Source organism: Pseudonaja textilis, chromosome 1 (assembly GCF_049901715.1).
Source record: "Pseudonaja textilis isolate UNSWEBS1 chromosome 1, rPseTex1.2, whole genome shotgun sequence".
Classification (NCBI taxonomy): domain Eukaryota; kingdom Metazoa; phylum Chordata; class Lepidosauria; order Squamata; family Elapidae; genus Pseudonaja; species Pseudonaja textilis.
The window spans coordinates 112,471,209-112,486,915 of NC_141990.1; the positions used below are offsets into that span (position 1 = coordinate 112,471,209).

The following is a 15,707-nucleotide window of genomic DNA, read 5'->3' on the forward strand; positions in this document are numbered from 1 at the left end:
AAGGAAACGTGTTCAGGGCCGATCCCGGAAAGGCGCCTCAGAGGTGGGTGCCGTTCTCTTTGCAAGGCTCTGGAGCTCTGCAGGTAATTTGGTCGCTTGGGGGGGCTTTCATCGTGGGTTATTCCAAGAGAAAGGAGAGGCTTTCTGCCCGCAGAGGCTCATGCGCGTTAGAACCTTGTTTCATATAATATATGTAGGTATATGCATATCTATCTATCTATCTATCTATCTATCTATCTATCTATCTATCTATCTATCTATCTATCTATCTATCTATCTATCTACCTATCTAGTTATCTCTCTATATATAACTTTCTCTATCTATCTATCTATCTATCTATCTATCTATCTATCTATCTATCTATCTATCTATCTATCTATCTATCTATCTATCTATCTATCCATCTATCCCTTTCTTTCATATCTATCTATCCATCCATCCATCTATCTAGTTATGTCTATGTCTCTATGTATTTATAGTTATGTTTATGTAACATATATTGGAGGTGGTGACCCTTTGAGAGCTGTATGCAACGAAATTTCATTTTAATGTATGCCAATTAGTGTACATTCAAAGTGACAATAAAGTTATTCAAAGTTTTTTTTTAAACCCTCTCTGCCAACATATTACTTAAGTATAGCTTGGATTGTGGGAGGGTGTTGGGATTGAAATTGGTGTGGGCTCCTGTGATTGAATTTCTTAGTTTGCAGTTTCCTGGATATCCAGACCAAAAAAAAAAAAATGATATGGAAAAGGAAAGTAACTAATTCCCCAAGATCCGTTTCCACCTTCTCCCTTTTGGTGCCCAAGCAGGGAGACGACCTGGGATTGCCAGAGGACAAGGAACAAAATCCTTGTGAACAGAACAGGCTAATGAAGTTGTAACACTTTGTTCTGCGATCTATGCTTTAAAAAGTCTTGTATTATAGCAACCCTTGGCAAATGATGATTCTGGTTAAAAAAAACACATCAATTTTTAACCTGCTTTTTATAAAGCATAAGGAATAGATTCTGCTGTGAACGAAATTCACTTTTCTTTCCTAGTATTTTATATGGTACGATTTTGATTTACAGGATGTGCAACTCTAATATCTGGCAATAAATCAGTGTTGTTTCTTGTGCACCTTGCAGAAATGGATTCTGAAGCAGTTACAAAATACTCGAAACTGCATGCTAAGCCTCTGGGACTTTTCCTCCAATATGGAACGGCTGGATTCCGTTGCAAGGCAGAAAACCTCAACCACGTCATGTTTCGTATGGGACTGCTGGCTGTCCTGAGGTCCAAGAAGACCAAATCCACTATTGGTGTGATGGTTACAGCCTCTCATAACCCTGAAGTAAGAAACTGAGCATTGCAGAGGAGGAAAGAGCTCTGGTTCTAAAATTATTTGGGCCTTGAAAACAATGTCTACTGTTATCTCTGTTTAGTTCAGATGCCTAGTTTAAACTGGAACATATTTTTTAAATTAGCATAATTTTAGAATACAGGTAATTCTTGATTTATGGTCGGTTGTTTAACTGCCATTTGAAGTTACAAAGACCTCAGAAAATGGGATTGTGACTCATATGAAGCATCATTATAAAATGTCATGTCTTCCTGGTCACATGATGGCTGCGTTTTAGGTATTGAACACAATTCAATCCTGAGTGACAAATATTCTGTTGGTGCGTTTTGGGTGCTTGAGAGTTGACTCAAATTTACAACTGGGTGTATCATCCTGCGTATCATCACATGATTGCCATTTATGACTTTTTTGCAGATTTCTGGGACCCCTTTAGGAGAATGGATTCACTGAATGACTTTGTGCTTCTCTTAACAAATGTGTGGTTTTGATTTATGACTGTTTCTTAATGACCACTGTAAAAGCAGTAAAAAAAATTGGGTCTAGTCATTTGGGGGCCTCGGCTTATGCTCACAATGACCTATGGCTGAAATTCTGCTCCAAATTGTGGTTGTAAGTGGAGAACTACTTGTAGTGTTAAGTGTAAACTACGTGTTAAATCTGATTGATTCATTATTTAGGTATAAATTGCACTTCCTGAAACTTTTTCATAATGCGCTCTGTCTTCTTTGTTCAATTATTTGTAACACAAACATATGCATGTGTACTTTGAAATAAGTCTCACTGAGTCCAGTTGTGCAATATAAGCACAAATAGGAGTGCCACCTCTGACTTTTCAGTAAGATTAAATCATTTTACCTTTTTTGACATTCTTTTTGAAAAAAGTCTTACAAGTTTTGGTATGACTGATTTAATTCATGTTTTTGTTTTATTTATTTATTATACAAGGAGTTAACACTTCAAAACAGTTTTCCTTGGGCAATTTACAACACTTATAAAGGTGTGAAAAACCTTTCAGACATGAAACCATTTTAAAATCAAAGGAGTCCACTGTGTTTTAAGCTTGAAGCAAATGTTTAGAGTTCCAAACCCTTCGAATTTGAAACTTTACACACTTTTAATATATTTCTTTGCTTCAGAGAAACTAAATCTTTTTTCTATACATGCCATCGATTTTCATAGTGATCATTTTCTGCCTTCCCCTAGGAAGACAATGGTGTGAAACTGATCGATCCTTCGGGAGAAATGTTGGCCCCTACTTGGGAAGAACATGCCACATTCTTGGCAAATGCAGAAGAGCCCCAGTTACATTGTGTCCTGACTGAGATCTGCCAAAAGGAGGCTGTGGACCTTCAGAACAAGGCCTTCATTGTGATTGGTAGAGACACCCGGTAGGCCAGAAAGCCGATACATGTCTTGTAGGTCAAAGGGCAATAGATATGTTCTTCAGGCTGTTCATTGGAATCAAATGAATTCATAAGAAAGATTCATTTGGAAATTTTGATACTCGTGATTTTGGGGTTGCCAAAAGTGTTGGAAGGCCAACACTGGTTACTAAGGCTGGTTACTAACGCAGACTAAATACATCTATCTCCTTCAACTTTACTTCCACACTACAGTGAGAATAGTGTGGTACAGACCTATAATAGCCTGCATTCATCCATGGTTTCCTGATGGCTGTTTATTCATCTATTTTGTGCTGATTTTACTTATACAGATAAATGTATAGTTTAATTCCTCATAGGAAGCATTCCCAGAGGAGGGGGATGTGGCTGTAGGCATTGGGACGACATTAAAGGGGAATCTTAAAAAATAGAAGAACTGGAGGGGAGCTTGGGGAAAAGAAATTGAGGTAATATAATAACCTGGTAGCTAAGATGGGCTGAGACAATTCTGTCTGTTGAAGATTTTTGGTTTTAACAACAACAACAGGCTGGAAAAGCTGAGGTGGATTGGGGAAGATTTAGAAAACCCAAAGCTTCTTGGTTTGCGGGCAACCTCAGAGAAGATTGCTGATGAAATCCTGGGTAGACTACTGAAGATCTGGGGAGTGGGATCACTCATGGGGCATGGTCTACCTTGCACAACCTCCTTCCTCTTCCCCCATGGGACATGGCCTATGACGGTGGTCCCCAACCTTTTTTGTGCCACGGCCTGGTACCGGCATCACAAAATCATCCACGGCCCGGTACCGGCATCAGCACGCATGGCAAGGCGAGCCGAGTGACCGGCCAGCCAGCCCTCCCCCGCTTCTCCCTGTCACCTTCAACTCCTCCTTTGTACCTGTGTCGATGGGCTTCACGACAGCTTCGGGACGGTCACTCGGCTCACCATGCCATGCATGCTGAAAGAATCCTCATGCCTTAGTTTTGTTTGAAGCCGCCCCCCCCCCCGATGAAACTGAGGCGCGAGGATTCTTTCAGCACCCAAATGCCGCTTTCTACCCGGAAAAGCTCACCGGAAGCACTTTTTCATCAAAACAAGATGGCAGCGCCCAGCAAACCGGCGGCCCGGTAGAAATTGTTCCACGGACCGGTACCGGTCCCCGGACCGGTGGTTGGGGACCCCTGGCCTATGAGACATGGTCTACTTTGCACAGCCTACCCTGCCTCCATCCCCATGGGACATGAACCAGTTCCTCCTTTCCTCAGCTGTATTGCATTTTTTCTGTTATCCAGCTCAGCATTGGCTTTAACCCACTCTGAGCAATGGCACCTGAGACTATAGAACTGTTGCCAGATCCAGTGAAGGCAGTCACTCTTTACTAGCCCACATAAGTCACCCCAAGTTCTATAAAGAAGAAAGATGGGAAGCAGGTGCATAAAATATAACAGGTAATAAATAGATGCCATGTGAATCGTTGGGAACACTGCGGGAAATGCCAATGGCATTTTTGGGTGGATCCTACCGGTAATAAAAAAAAAACCTACCTAAAACTCTTTTGAGTTGCTTAGCTGCTGCCATTCCTTTCCTTTGTAGGAAGAAATCTTTCATTTGACTAGTATTTGTGTTTTAGCTTGTATTTTGGTATAGTATTTTTAACAAAGTGTTTGTTTCTATGTTCTGCCTGCAGGCCAAGCAGCAAGGAGCTTTCACAAGCAGCAATTGACGGGGTATCTGTCCTTGGAGGTCAATATAAGGGTATGTTTGCTCTTTGATCACCAATTTGGTTACTTATCTTCATGCTGAGACTTCTCCTATTTGGTTCATGTAGGATTAAGGAAACTATTTGGGAAGTCTGGAACTTGGGGACAGAATGATGCTTTGTATGCAGGAGGTCTCTGACTCCATTTTTGAAATCTCCAGATAGAGTTGGAAAAGACTCTTAATTGAAACCCTGGAGAACCATTTGGACTTGTAAATAAAACAGGCCTCGCTTAACCAGCAGCCTGGCTCAGTGCAAGCCAGGAATGGAACTTCTAGCACTGCAAATGTGCTAATTGCAACTTTCAGCATTCCTTAGAATTGATTTTTGGATGGACTGTTGGGAATTGTAGTTCCACAAAATCTGGTTTGTTACACTTCCCTTTTCTGGTAAAGGGCTTTAGTTAAGTATAGGTAAATGAGGAGACCTGGTAGTGCAGTGGTTAGAATGCAGTACTGCAGGCTGACTCTGCCCACACAGCAGGAGTTCGATTCTGACTGGCTCAAGGTTGATTCAGCCTTCCATCTTTCCAAGATCAGTAAAATAGGGGCCCAGATTTTTGTGAGCAATATGTGGACATTGTAAACTGACCAGAGTGGGCTGTAAAGCATCGTGGGACTGTATATAAGTCTACGTACTATTGCTATCGGTAAATGAATGCTTGACTCTTCTCTCTCTCTTACTAGATTATGGCTTAGTAACAACCCCACAGTTACACTATATGGTCCGTTGTCACAACTCTTATGGAACCTATGGGACACCAACTGTGGAAGGCTATTATCAAAAGCTCTCCAAGGCTTTTCTGGAGCTTACAATGCAGGTAAAAAGAACCATCTTCCCTAAAGAGAAGATCTGGCTTAGATTCTTAAGTGCATTTATTAAGAATTCATGAAAAAAATGCTCTCCCTAGAGAGGAGGGTCCTTTTAAGACTAGCCATACCCCAGCTAGGATACCAACACTCTCAAAGCATGAGCTAATGGATCAAAATGGACTTTTATCCTATTGAAGATAAACCTTCTTAGGAAAGTTTGCTGTTCTTCACCCTACTTGCTTTTGAATATGTGTAAAATATTTTTGCTGAAGCAAATGTTCAATCCTATGAGCCAAAATGAACCGTCTTACACCTTTTATTTATAATGCCCTTAGGTCATACTACTGAAAATCATTTATGACATTTTTAACTTGTACTTGTTGTTTTTGTAAAATATGTACTTAGCTCCGATGAGTTATTTAATGAAAATAGCTCAATGAAAATAAGTCGTAGTGGCAGGACAGATTCTGCAAGGTGAAAGTTGGGAGTTGGAAATCTCATTTCCCCCAAATTTGCTGGGGTCTATCCACCCTTCTTTCCTAAGCTCCTTTTTGGTTTCTTTTCTGCAGGCTGCTTCCCAGATGGATGGCCGTGGAGGGCTGAAAATCGATTGTGCAAATGGCATAGGAGCCCTAAAACTCAAAGAAATGGAACGCTATCTTTCAGAGAGGCTGGCCATACACTTGGCCAACGATGGAAGGGAAGGGAAGCTCAACCACATGTGTGGGGCTGATTTTGTCAAAGTTCATCAGAAGCCTCCTGTAGGTAAGCCACTAGAAGGCGAGGCCTTTTTAAAAGGGTTTAAATAAATCTATCCCCAAAACTAAAGTCACCTCTAAGAGAGATGGACGGCAAACAAATCTACGAATGAATGTATACCAAAACTGGAAAGAAAAACTGTAAAAGTTTTTCCTGATGGGAAAAAAAGGTCTAAAAATATAACTTGAAGGAAAGAAGATTTGTAAGAAACTCAGAAAATAAGCTAATCTCATTATCTCCCAAAGTGATTTTTCTCTACAATATATTTTGCCTGAAAAGACAAATTTTGGAAGTATTTAAAAACCATAACCCAGTGGTCCTCAACATTTGGGGCACCAGGTTCCAGTTCCGTGGAGAGTGGTCTTTCCGCAGACTGGAAGGGGCGTGGTTTTGCACGTTGCCTGCATCCCATGGTTGGGGCTTCGCTTGTTTGCGCAGCCTGGTTTCTGAAATGCCTCAGCTCGGTAGGGACTCCTGCCATAACATTTACTGACCGAATTCTTGCCAATGAACACTTCTGCATTGTTGTCTCGTTTGTTAGGACTACAAATGAATCCTGGTGAGAGGTGCTGCTCATTGGATGGTGATGCTGACCGACTTGTTTACTACTATGTAGACACTGCTGGCCATTTCCATCTTCTGGATGGAGATAAAATAGCAACTCTAATCAGCACTTTTCTTCAAGAGCTTCTGATAAAGGTAATTGATTTCCTTTGTTGAAAGCGCTGCTCTATTCTGTTGTGATGAACAAATAGATCTTTCCTGGTGTACAGTGAACACAAACACTTGCGTATTTGAGATCTCTTCTGTGTGGAAAGAGTGTGCAAATGAAATGCCATTGTGAAAGTTTCTTATTTTTTCCCCTAAACGTAGCTGTATAGTAGTTAACAATAATATTAACTGTATACTAATTAACAATTTCTACAGTCACCTATTTTTTTAAGGAGATAAGAGAATTCCTTTTGAGAAAATTATTGAGAATTCATTTTAAGAAAAATGCAGTAAATGATTTCCCCCCAAAGTATAATGCTACTGTTTGGATGGGAGGTGGGAGCTGTGTTTCAAAAGGCAACAAATGGCTGCTTCTTGGGTTTCAGTGAAAATTAAGCATAGCAGAATTATTGATGGGGTCAGGTAGGGCATTGCCTCAGCTGATTAAAAACAGATGTATAAATTGCAGTAAACCAAAACCAAACAATCCGCGTTATACATATAAATCCAGACTGGTTTATTCACAGACAACTTGCAAAAAAAACTTAATTTTACAGACCCTCATTCAGAGGAAATTGAATGGAGCAGACTAAATTTTAGTTTGGGCTTCACTCCCAAATAATAGTCAAACATTTTCTGAAGTAGTACATGTACTTGACATAATCGGTATCACTGGTATTCATCATCATCATCTTTTAGTGACCCCCATAATCCTTTGTGGGGGTGGAATCTGGGTAACTAAGTGGAGCGAGTGATTACTGGCTGGATGCCCTTCCTGTTGCCAGTGTGGAGTTATATTTGGCAGATACATTCTCATCATGCCCAGAGAGAGAAATATCTGCTTCTACCTAGGATCGAACTCACAGCCTTCTGATTGTGAGGCGAGACCTCCACTTCCGGGCCATCGCACCACTCAGTCGATACCACTAGTATTAATGGTATTAAACTATATAATCACAGGGGGTTGGCTTTCATGACGCACTTTCTTTCCAGGTGGCCTTGTTAAATCATCGTTTTACTATACAATCTAAAAATAATGTTAATTGTAAAGAGGAATCTAATTTATGCCCTGAAACCTAGCTTGAACTATTAATAAATGATGGAATGTTTGTTTTTTTGCATAATCTTGATGTTAAAAGTAGGTTTAGTTAATGGTTAGCATGTTTTTCCACCCCAAAAGGGAGGAGCAGTGCTTTTGATCTTCAAGATTGGTAGAGAAAATATATTTTCATCTCTTTGTAAATTTAAGTTCTTAAACTTCAAAGGGAAAGATCCATGCATTTCTTGTGAAGTTGAGTCTTGTTTATGGAATCTTCCTTTCTCTGCTTCTTCAGGCTGGACAAACCTTATCTTTTGCAGTAATACAAACAGCGTATGCCAATGGGAGCTCGACCTGTTATCTGGAACAAACCATGAAGGTATGAAGTTGATTTCTTCCAGAGCAAACAGATTACCATGGCTAAAGCATCAACATGGGGTAGGGTGAGGGTGGAGAGGTTACTAATCCCAACAAATTTTTGTGTAATGCTTAGCTAGAGAGAAACTAGAAGAGCTGACCCCCAACAAGCTACCTTCCAGATGTGCTGGCCTTGCAGCTTTACTCTTAGTAGCCTGGGGTTGACAGCGATGCTTTGCTACACATCTGGAAGACAGCAGGTAGAAATAAAAGAAATAAGCATCAAGAGAAATAAAGCATTGATGTTATTGCTTTTCCCTATGTATTCCAAGCACTGAATTTCATGAGGATCACTTTTGTAAAAATAAGTAATCAATCCTGTGTGTAATGTATGCACGCTGCTTCGTGGTTTTACTGTTAACTGGTTCACTATCTCGGCTGTTGTGTATATTTCTTTTGGAACTTTTTATTGTTCTTAAATGTTTTTTTTAAATTCTTTTAATAAAACAATGGAATTGTAAGCTACCCAGAGTCATTGAGATGGGCAGCTGTAGAAATTGGAATAAATAGAAATTGAATGAACGAACGGATGGATGGATGGATGGATGAATGATGCTGTATGAGAATCTTCTCAGGGTTCCCTTGTTGATGATCAGTGGTCACTGGTGTAATGCGCTTCTTACCATCGGTCAGGCATTGCTTTTCTGGGCTTTCTCCCCTCAAGGGAATGCTGTTCTTCTATGTTCCAACACTTCAAAGATTATGTTGCTGGTAATGCAGAATTATATACTCACCACACTGGGTCTTTCTTTCTTAGGTGCCTGTTCACTGCGCCAAAACAGGAGTGAAACATTTGCATCACAAGGCCCAGGAATTTGATATTGGCGTTTATTTTGAAGCAAATGGCCATGGCACAGTAAGTATATCTCTATTCATTCACCCAAAGGAGTCTAGAGCCATTCATCAGAGTTTAAATTTAAACCGATGAAACGTCTCTTTTTGAGCACAAAAGGGAGAATGTTGATTGTGCTTCTTTTCCATTTCTTCCTCTGTTGATAATCCTCTGTGTTTTTTTCCCAAAGGTATTGTTTAGTAAAGCTGCAGAGGATAAGATAAGATACCAGGCAAAAGAAGAAAAAGATCTCCAAAAACGAGAAGCTGCAAAGATGCTTGAAAACACAATTGATCTGATAAATCAGGTAGAAATGTTGGTCCATTACTAACTACAGAAGCTTGTCTATAGTTGTCTTGAAGTCAGATTTGGCTTCTAAGTGCACGCCAATATCTATTCATAGAGTTTCCTTGGTAAAAATAGAGAAGTGATTCCCTATTGTCCTCTTCCCAGACATAAGTTTGTTTTCCAAATTAGTCTATAACCCTTGGCTTCTCAGATATGCACCAAGGAAAGGTCCTGCTTAGCTTTCGAAATCAGCAAAGCTAGCTTGGCACTACTACCAGTTCAAAGCTGTTCCAAATATTTTGTCTTGAAAAGAACACAGTGGATGTATTTTGAAGAAAATTAACAATCTAGGCTTTATCTGAGTCATGGAGTATATACTTTTTATTCTAAATCAGATAACATTCTCAAAAGTGCACCATCTCCAGTCGGCAAATAGGAAGTTGCCATTTAGATGTGTAATTTTAAACAAGTATAAAATCTGCCCTTGTTCTTATACCCTTGTATGTCCATCCTTAGTTGGGATGCCTTATATAAGTGCAGACTTAATTTTTAAAATTCTTAGTGTTCCCTATGCAGTTGAAGATTATTGGGAGATTCTGCAAGGTTTTTATTGTACTGCAGAACTTTGTAAGGGTAAGGGAAATGGCTCAAAGAAGCCACTGTGGAGAGAATCTACTTTTTAAACAGGGTAAGGTCCCCTAGGTAAAAAGGTAAAGGCATAAGGGAGCATCACATATCAGAGTGAGCTCCTGTTACTTGCCCCAGCTTCTGCCAACCTAGAAGTTTGAAAGCATGTAAAAATGCAAGTAGAAAAACAGGGACCACTTTGGTGGAAAGGTAACAGCGCTCCACGCACTTTTGGCTTTTAGTCATGCCGGCCACATGACCATGGAGACATCTTTGGACAGTGCTGGCTCTTCAGCTTTGTAATGGAAATGAACACGGGGACCTAGAGCCAGAAACGACTAGCATGTATGTGTGAGGGGACCCTTTACCTCTTTAATTAGCTAGCAAAACTGAGATCTGACAGTAGGACCGGGGTTAGAATCAGTAATGTTTTACGAAGTAGCTGTATGGGAGATTTTCAGTTATCCAAGTGTGGAAGAGATTGATTTTTCCCATTTGTTTTTCTTTCCCTTTTTTCTTTTCTTATGCACTAGACGGTTGGCGATGGTCTCTCCGACATGCTTGTGATTGAAGCCATCTTGGTGTTGAAGAACCTCACAATTGCACAATGGGATGCTCTGTACACAGATCTCCCAAACCGACAGCTCACAGTGAAGGTTAGTTGGGAACCAGAATTAAATAGATTGTTAAAATTAAATGGACTGTTAAAAAAATATTAAACTTTTTTTTTTCTGAGTAGAAGTGATCCAGAAGAGATGAGAATACCAGAGGAAAAAAAAATCAGTGATATCATTTGTGGCTGCAGGGAGGAAGGGAAGCAAAGGCCGTGATACATTTCCTGTAAGAGATGAGAAGTTGAACTAATAAGTCCTCTGAATAGCTTACTCATCTCAGCCATCTAGTAGATGGTGTGCTGGACAAAAAGATACATCAGAGTCTACTGTGGGATTATCACCTGGAAGCACTTGAATAAAGAGTACCTTTAAATAAAAAGTCTTGCAAACTAATCTTAATAAAATTTCTTTTACACCTTTGGAATTAGCTTTATAGAACCTCTCATTAAAAAGATGTAGCAATCCTCAGATTTGAATTTTAATTCTTTCCTAAGTTTTCCTCATTGGAGAATTGGTGCAACCAGTTGGAATTTTAGCAGGTCAGACTACAGACTGTATGTTGCTTCTTTTTACTTTGACTTGCAGGTTGCTGATAGGCGGGTCATCAGCACGACAGATGCTGAAAGACGAGCACTTGCACCTCCGGGGCTGCAAGAAAAAATTGACCATCTGACTCAGAAATTTAAATTGGCTCGGGCATTTGTTCGTCCATCTGGCACAGAAGACATTGTCAGAGTCTATGCCGAAGCTGACTCCCAGGTGGGAATGGATGGGATTCATTTATAGCTGGGGTGTCCAATGTTGGCATTTTTAAGACTTGTGGACTTCAGCTCCCAGAATTCTCCAGCCAGCCATGCTGGGGAGCTCCCAGAATTCTGGGAGTTGAATCCACGAGTCTTAAAGTTGTCAAGATTGGACACTCCTGATTTTGAGTGCAATAAATTGGGAAGAATTTCTGGAGCATGCCGAGAAGTCCCTTTTCTGTCAGTAACATTTTCAAACTAGGTGAATTGATATGATTGATAGGTATGCAACAGTACGTAATCCTCTTGAAATTTAACCGTCCTCCTTTCCATTTCTTCTCGAGTTTATTGGAGAAAAGAGAAATGAAGATGGTTTTGTTGCTTGCTCAAAATCTCATTTTCCTTTCCTTGGTTTTCTGAAATATTTTCGGGCTAAGAAAGATCTGCTATGTTTCTAGCAGCTTTTTTGATGGAAAAAATGGGAGCCCGGAGAGAAATTTGATAATAATCTGTCAAGCTGAACAATTTCAGAAAACTGAACTGGAGTGCAATATGGACATTTCTAAAAAGAAACCTGTCCTTATTCATACCCTCCATTTACTTTTATGAAGGATACCTTCCTATTTAAGTACACTTTGTAAAAAAAAAGACATGGAATAAAAACAGCAGACAGGGGACAGTGTTTAATGCTTCTCTGCAGAGCTTCATTTTTTGATTTAAAAGATCCTCCCTTAAAATCTGCTCTTCATAGTGGGACGTCTCCTAGGATTGTGAGTTATTTAGGTTTTCTTCACTGCAGCACAACTTTAAAATTGACGGCAACTCCTTAATAGTGATGAGCAGTGAGACTGCCATATGTGGTTTCTGAACTTGTGAGCAAAACAGATTCATTCAGAAAAAAATCTGAATTACATCTAAAAGTTCCCTTAGCTAACTTTATTTCATATTTACTTTAGTCTCATATTTTTCTCTTTAGGTGAATGCAGATAAACTTGCCCATGAAGTCTGCTTGGCTGTCTACCATTTAGCTGGCGGATTCGGGGACCCACCCAAGGCTGTTTGATGAAGCCTCATGCTTGGATCTGAATCATGAAATTTTGTCATATAAAATCTTTACTAACCGAGACATAATCAACATTGATTGTTGTTAAAAAAACCCACTAGTTTTCTACTTCCTGCCCTTGGAAATTTCAACTTCAAAATGCTTTTCAGAAAACTGCAATCATGACAATCCTGGAGTTGGATTTGCAGGTTCCTATAATCCCTAGGCAAAATGTGGACTGACTGAGAATGACAGGACTTTCAGTTTAAGGCAGCTAGAAAAAGCGCCTGCTGGAGTAAATGTTGTACCATATTAAGAACAGACTTCAATTATCACCATGTACAACAACCAGAAAGAAAGTTACAGCGAAGAAAGTTATGAAAAAAATACAGCATCCTAAAATCTCCCAGAGAAACAACATTACATAGAAGCACTCAATTATTTTGGGTGCCTACTTGAAGATGTTTGCCATGTCACACTTATTTGCTTGTGAACCGGGAACCCAGCATTGTTGGTGGAGATAATTTAGTTAAAAGAAAATCTTGATGATTAATGCCTTCATCAAAATATCGATATCTTCAAACTACCCATTCATTCCATTTTTAGAAAGTAAATCCTGAGCAGCGGCCTAGGTGCATTGGAAAACATACAACTAGAAAAATGTGCAACTTTATTGTAAGATTTCTTAAAGACAGACCTCAAGATGACAAAAACAAAATGTACCATAAATATTAGGCCCCATAATCAATATGTGCCAGTGATATTTCAACTTGATTCAGGCCACATCCAGAACTTATTTACAAGTATTTAAATTAAAATACATCCTGAAGTATACATTACATACAAAGTATGAAAAAGGAAATTACATACTCTGGAAGGATGGAGTGGTTTCGTTTGAAATGAACGTTACATAAGATTAAATGATTCTGCCATTTACATTTCATGTCTTGATGACCCCTTCCAAAAAGTCCTTCTCAACCATTTCTTCAATTTTTTGCCTCACTTTGCTAGAGAATGCCTTTTGGTTCTCCATTTTGATGTCTTTGTTGGGGAAAGAGTTTGGGTAAAGCATGGGGCTCCCTGAATGGCCAATGCTCCTGCTGGTGACTTTGCTGTTGAAGACTTGGCTCAGGACATGGAAGAAGGGGAGGAGCTGCTCAATGCTGCGGACAGCACAGAGGGTCAGGAGCAAGTGGCCAGGTTCCCAGTTCAGAATCCTCCCTGAGCTGTCCTCCTCTGGGTTTTTCTGTAAGCAGCAAGACAAAGAGTCAGGACCAGGCTTCGGACGTTTTTCCAAATTCAGCATCGACATATTTTCACCAGCCCCCATTGATTTCACCAACTCCCAGATGAAGATAATGAAACATCTTTAACTAAATTTTCTCATCAAAGTCAGTGGGATTTACTCGTCTAATTGTTAAAAAGCAAAACATTCCAACTGAGACCACTGAACGGTTCAATTAAACTTTTTCCTCCTATTTTAAAGAAGCACTAAATGATGGGGGTGGGTGGGTGGGGGGAATGAAGTTGAGCAGTGTAACAGTCTTAATACTACAAGGCTTAAAAACCACACCTGGCTCTGAATTATCCTACCTTTTATACATTTCCCTGCAATAACTCAAGACTTTTACTTTCAGCCTATAAGGAGGAAGAGCTGCCTTGTTGGTGTACATGGATGTAAATTCTAGTTTTCTAAGGTTTTCGTGGAATCTGAACAGCGGTTAGAATTTACTCACAGTTTAGTACCTGAAGCCGATTTTTTTAAAAAACAAAATACCTTTGCCCTTTTTCGTAACAGCTTTGCTAGCCGCACAACGTATGGTTTGAATTCTCTCTGGTGGGTGCCTTGTCTTCGCACCTCCAACCCGGAATCGTCTGAAGCTTCTGGAATAAAGGCCCACCGGTACCTGTTAAGAGAAAAAACAAATTCAGTTTTGAACTACTTTGCGTATTCAGCAAGCAAGATTCGAAAAGAATCTCTACTCCTGTATTCCTATTCATATCCAGTGCTACATCCAGGCTTATCTTGATACCCAGGACACGAACATGCAGAGAAAAACCATAATGCTTAATTAATACGTAACAACTTTTATCAGATCGGAAGATCTGCTATTTTTCCAGACAACGTTTTGTACCTCTTGTAAAATGCTAGTAAAGGTTTTGTTTCCAAAATATCCCTAGCTGTGCTTATTGGGGCTTTATACAATTGTGGAATTGGAAGGGGACAATTGAGCCACTTATCTGCAATCTCCTCTGTCAAGAAATCCAAATTAAAGCATTTGAAATTTGCCTTCTAACTATTGGGAATTATTTTTCTAACATTACAGAAAAAGAGGACATCCTTTGAAGGCAGAAGATAGCTTTTTTCATGACTCCATGAAATTCACATTCCTTTCAGTAGTATTTTCTCCCATCAAACACATTTCCAGCATTTCTGAATTTTACTTACATCTGAAACTGAGGAAGGTTCTCGGAAGGTAAAGCAAGGGCCAAATCCAGAAATTTACAAGCCGACAAATAAAGATTCAGCCATCTCTGACTATTGTATGATGTAGAAAATCCATTGCCTCCTGTATATGTTGTTTCCAGCCCAGCAACAGATGGACCTGAAGTTCTGCAACCAAATGAAATTAATATATAAAAGTTGCAAGTGTGCTTTACAAATGAATATTGACCTTACGTTAGAACAGTATTTTCCTTACAAAATTAGTAAGTCTATGTTATATTTGAACTTTCCTTCGAGTAAATCAGCTTTAAATACTACTGATAAATGAATCTTGGTATATCACTTGCAGTTGAACATACGGGAAAGGAGTTCACAAAATGAAGAAAGGTTAACCACTGCCAAGGCAGATGAACTTGCAAATTAATAAAATGAGAAGGGAAGAAATGAATAAAGAAATGGTGGCTCAATGAAATAGTTTAAGACTGGCAACTGTCTGCTTAAACATCATAAGCTCAAACCAAAGGGGTAATTGTCTACTAATTTGTTCAAAACTATAGGAGTGCCAGAAGCAGCAGCAGCAGCAAGTCACAGACAAGGTTTTGGATCTGTATACGAAAGAAAAGACTCCACAAATCAGCAGCCAAGCAAAACGAATCAAAACGGCTCAGTGGGAGGAAGTGGGAGGAATTACTCCCAAATTCTTATTAAAATGCAAAATAAAACCATAAATTGTATTTGGAATATGTGTTTATGTTGGCTGCATGACTTTCTGTTTCTGGGGAAGACAGGCAAGAGGGAAAGCAAGTACAAACTCTTGACAAAACTGCTAATGCTCAGACTTTGAATATGGCTCTGAATCATCAGTGCTAGCAATTTGCAGAAGAGTTT

The 15,707-nt window shown here is 39.6% G+C and overlaps 2 protein-coding genes across 5 annotated transcripts in view; one reads left to right on the forward strand and one right to left on the reverse strand.

Moving 5' to 3' along the window:
* Positions 1 to 20: 20 nt before the first annotated feature.
* PGM3 (phosphoglucomutase 3) lies at positions 21 to 15,560 on the forward strand. Of its 2 annotated transcripts, none has more exons than XM_026726783.2 (13): positions 21 to 193; positions 1,133 to 1,338; positions 2,551 to 2,735; positions 4,418 to 4,485; positions 5,176 to 5,309; positions 5,871 to 6,066; positions 6,602 to 6,759; positions 8,106 to 8,189; positions 8,985 to 9,083; positions 9,250 to 9,366; positions 10,508 to 10,630; positions 11,174 to 11,347; positions 12,308 to 15,560. In XM_026726783.2, exons 2-13 carry the CDS (start codon positions 1,135 to 1,137, stop codon positions 12,392 to 12,394), a joined length of 1,629 nt encoding a protein of 542 aa, XP_026582568.2. In that variant the 5' UTR covers positions 21 to 193; positions 1,133 to 1,134; the 3' UTR covers positions 12,395 to 15,560. The 2 variants fall into 2 exon arrangements, with proteins under 2 accessions (XP_026582568.2, XP_026582566.2); XM_026726781.2 differs by having other exon boundaries at positions 21 to 83.
* The window catches only part of DOP1A (DOP1 leucine zipper like protein A), a 59,483-nt gene continuing 56,802 nt past the window's right edge, over positions 13,027 to 15,707 (reverse strand). For all 3 annotated transcript variants that reach the window (XM_087914799.1, XM_026726779.2, XM_087914795.1), the window contains 3 exons: positions 14,823 to 14,987; positions 14,151 to 14,280; positions 13,027 to 13,619 (listed from right to left, as the gene is read on the reverse strand). In XM_087914799.1, coding sequence (XP_087770925.1) covers positions 13,314 to 13,619; positions 14,151 to 14,280; positions 14,823 to 14,987 — 601 coding nt within the window. In that variant the 3' untranslated portion in view covers positions 13,027 to 13,313. The remainder of the gene's footprint in view (positions 13,620 to 14,150; positions 14,281 to 14,822; positions 14,988 to 15,707) is intronic.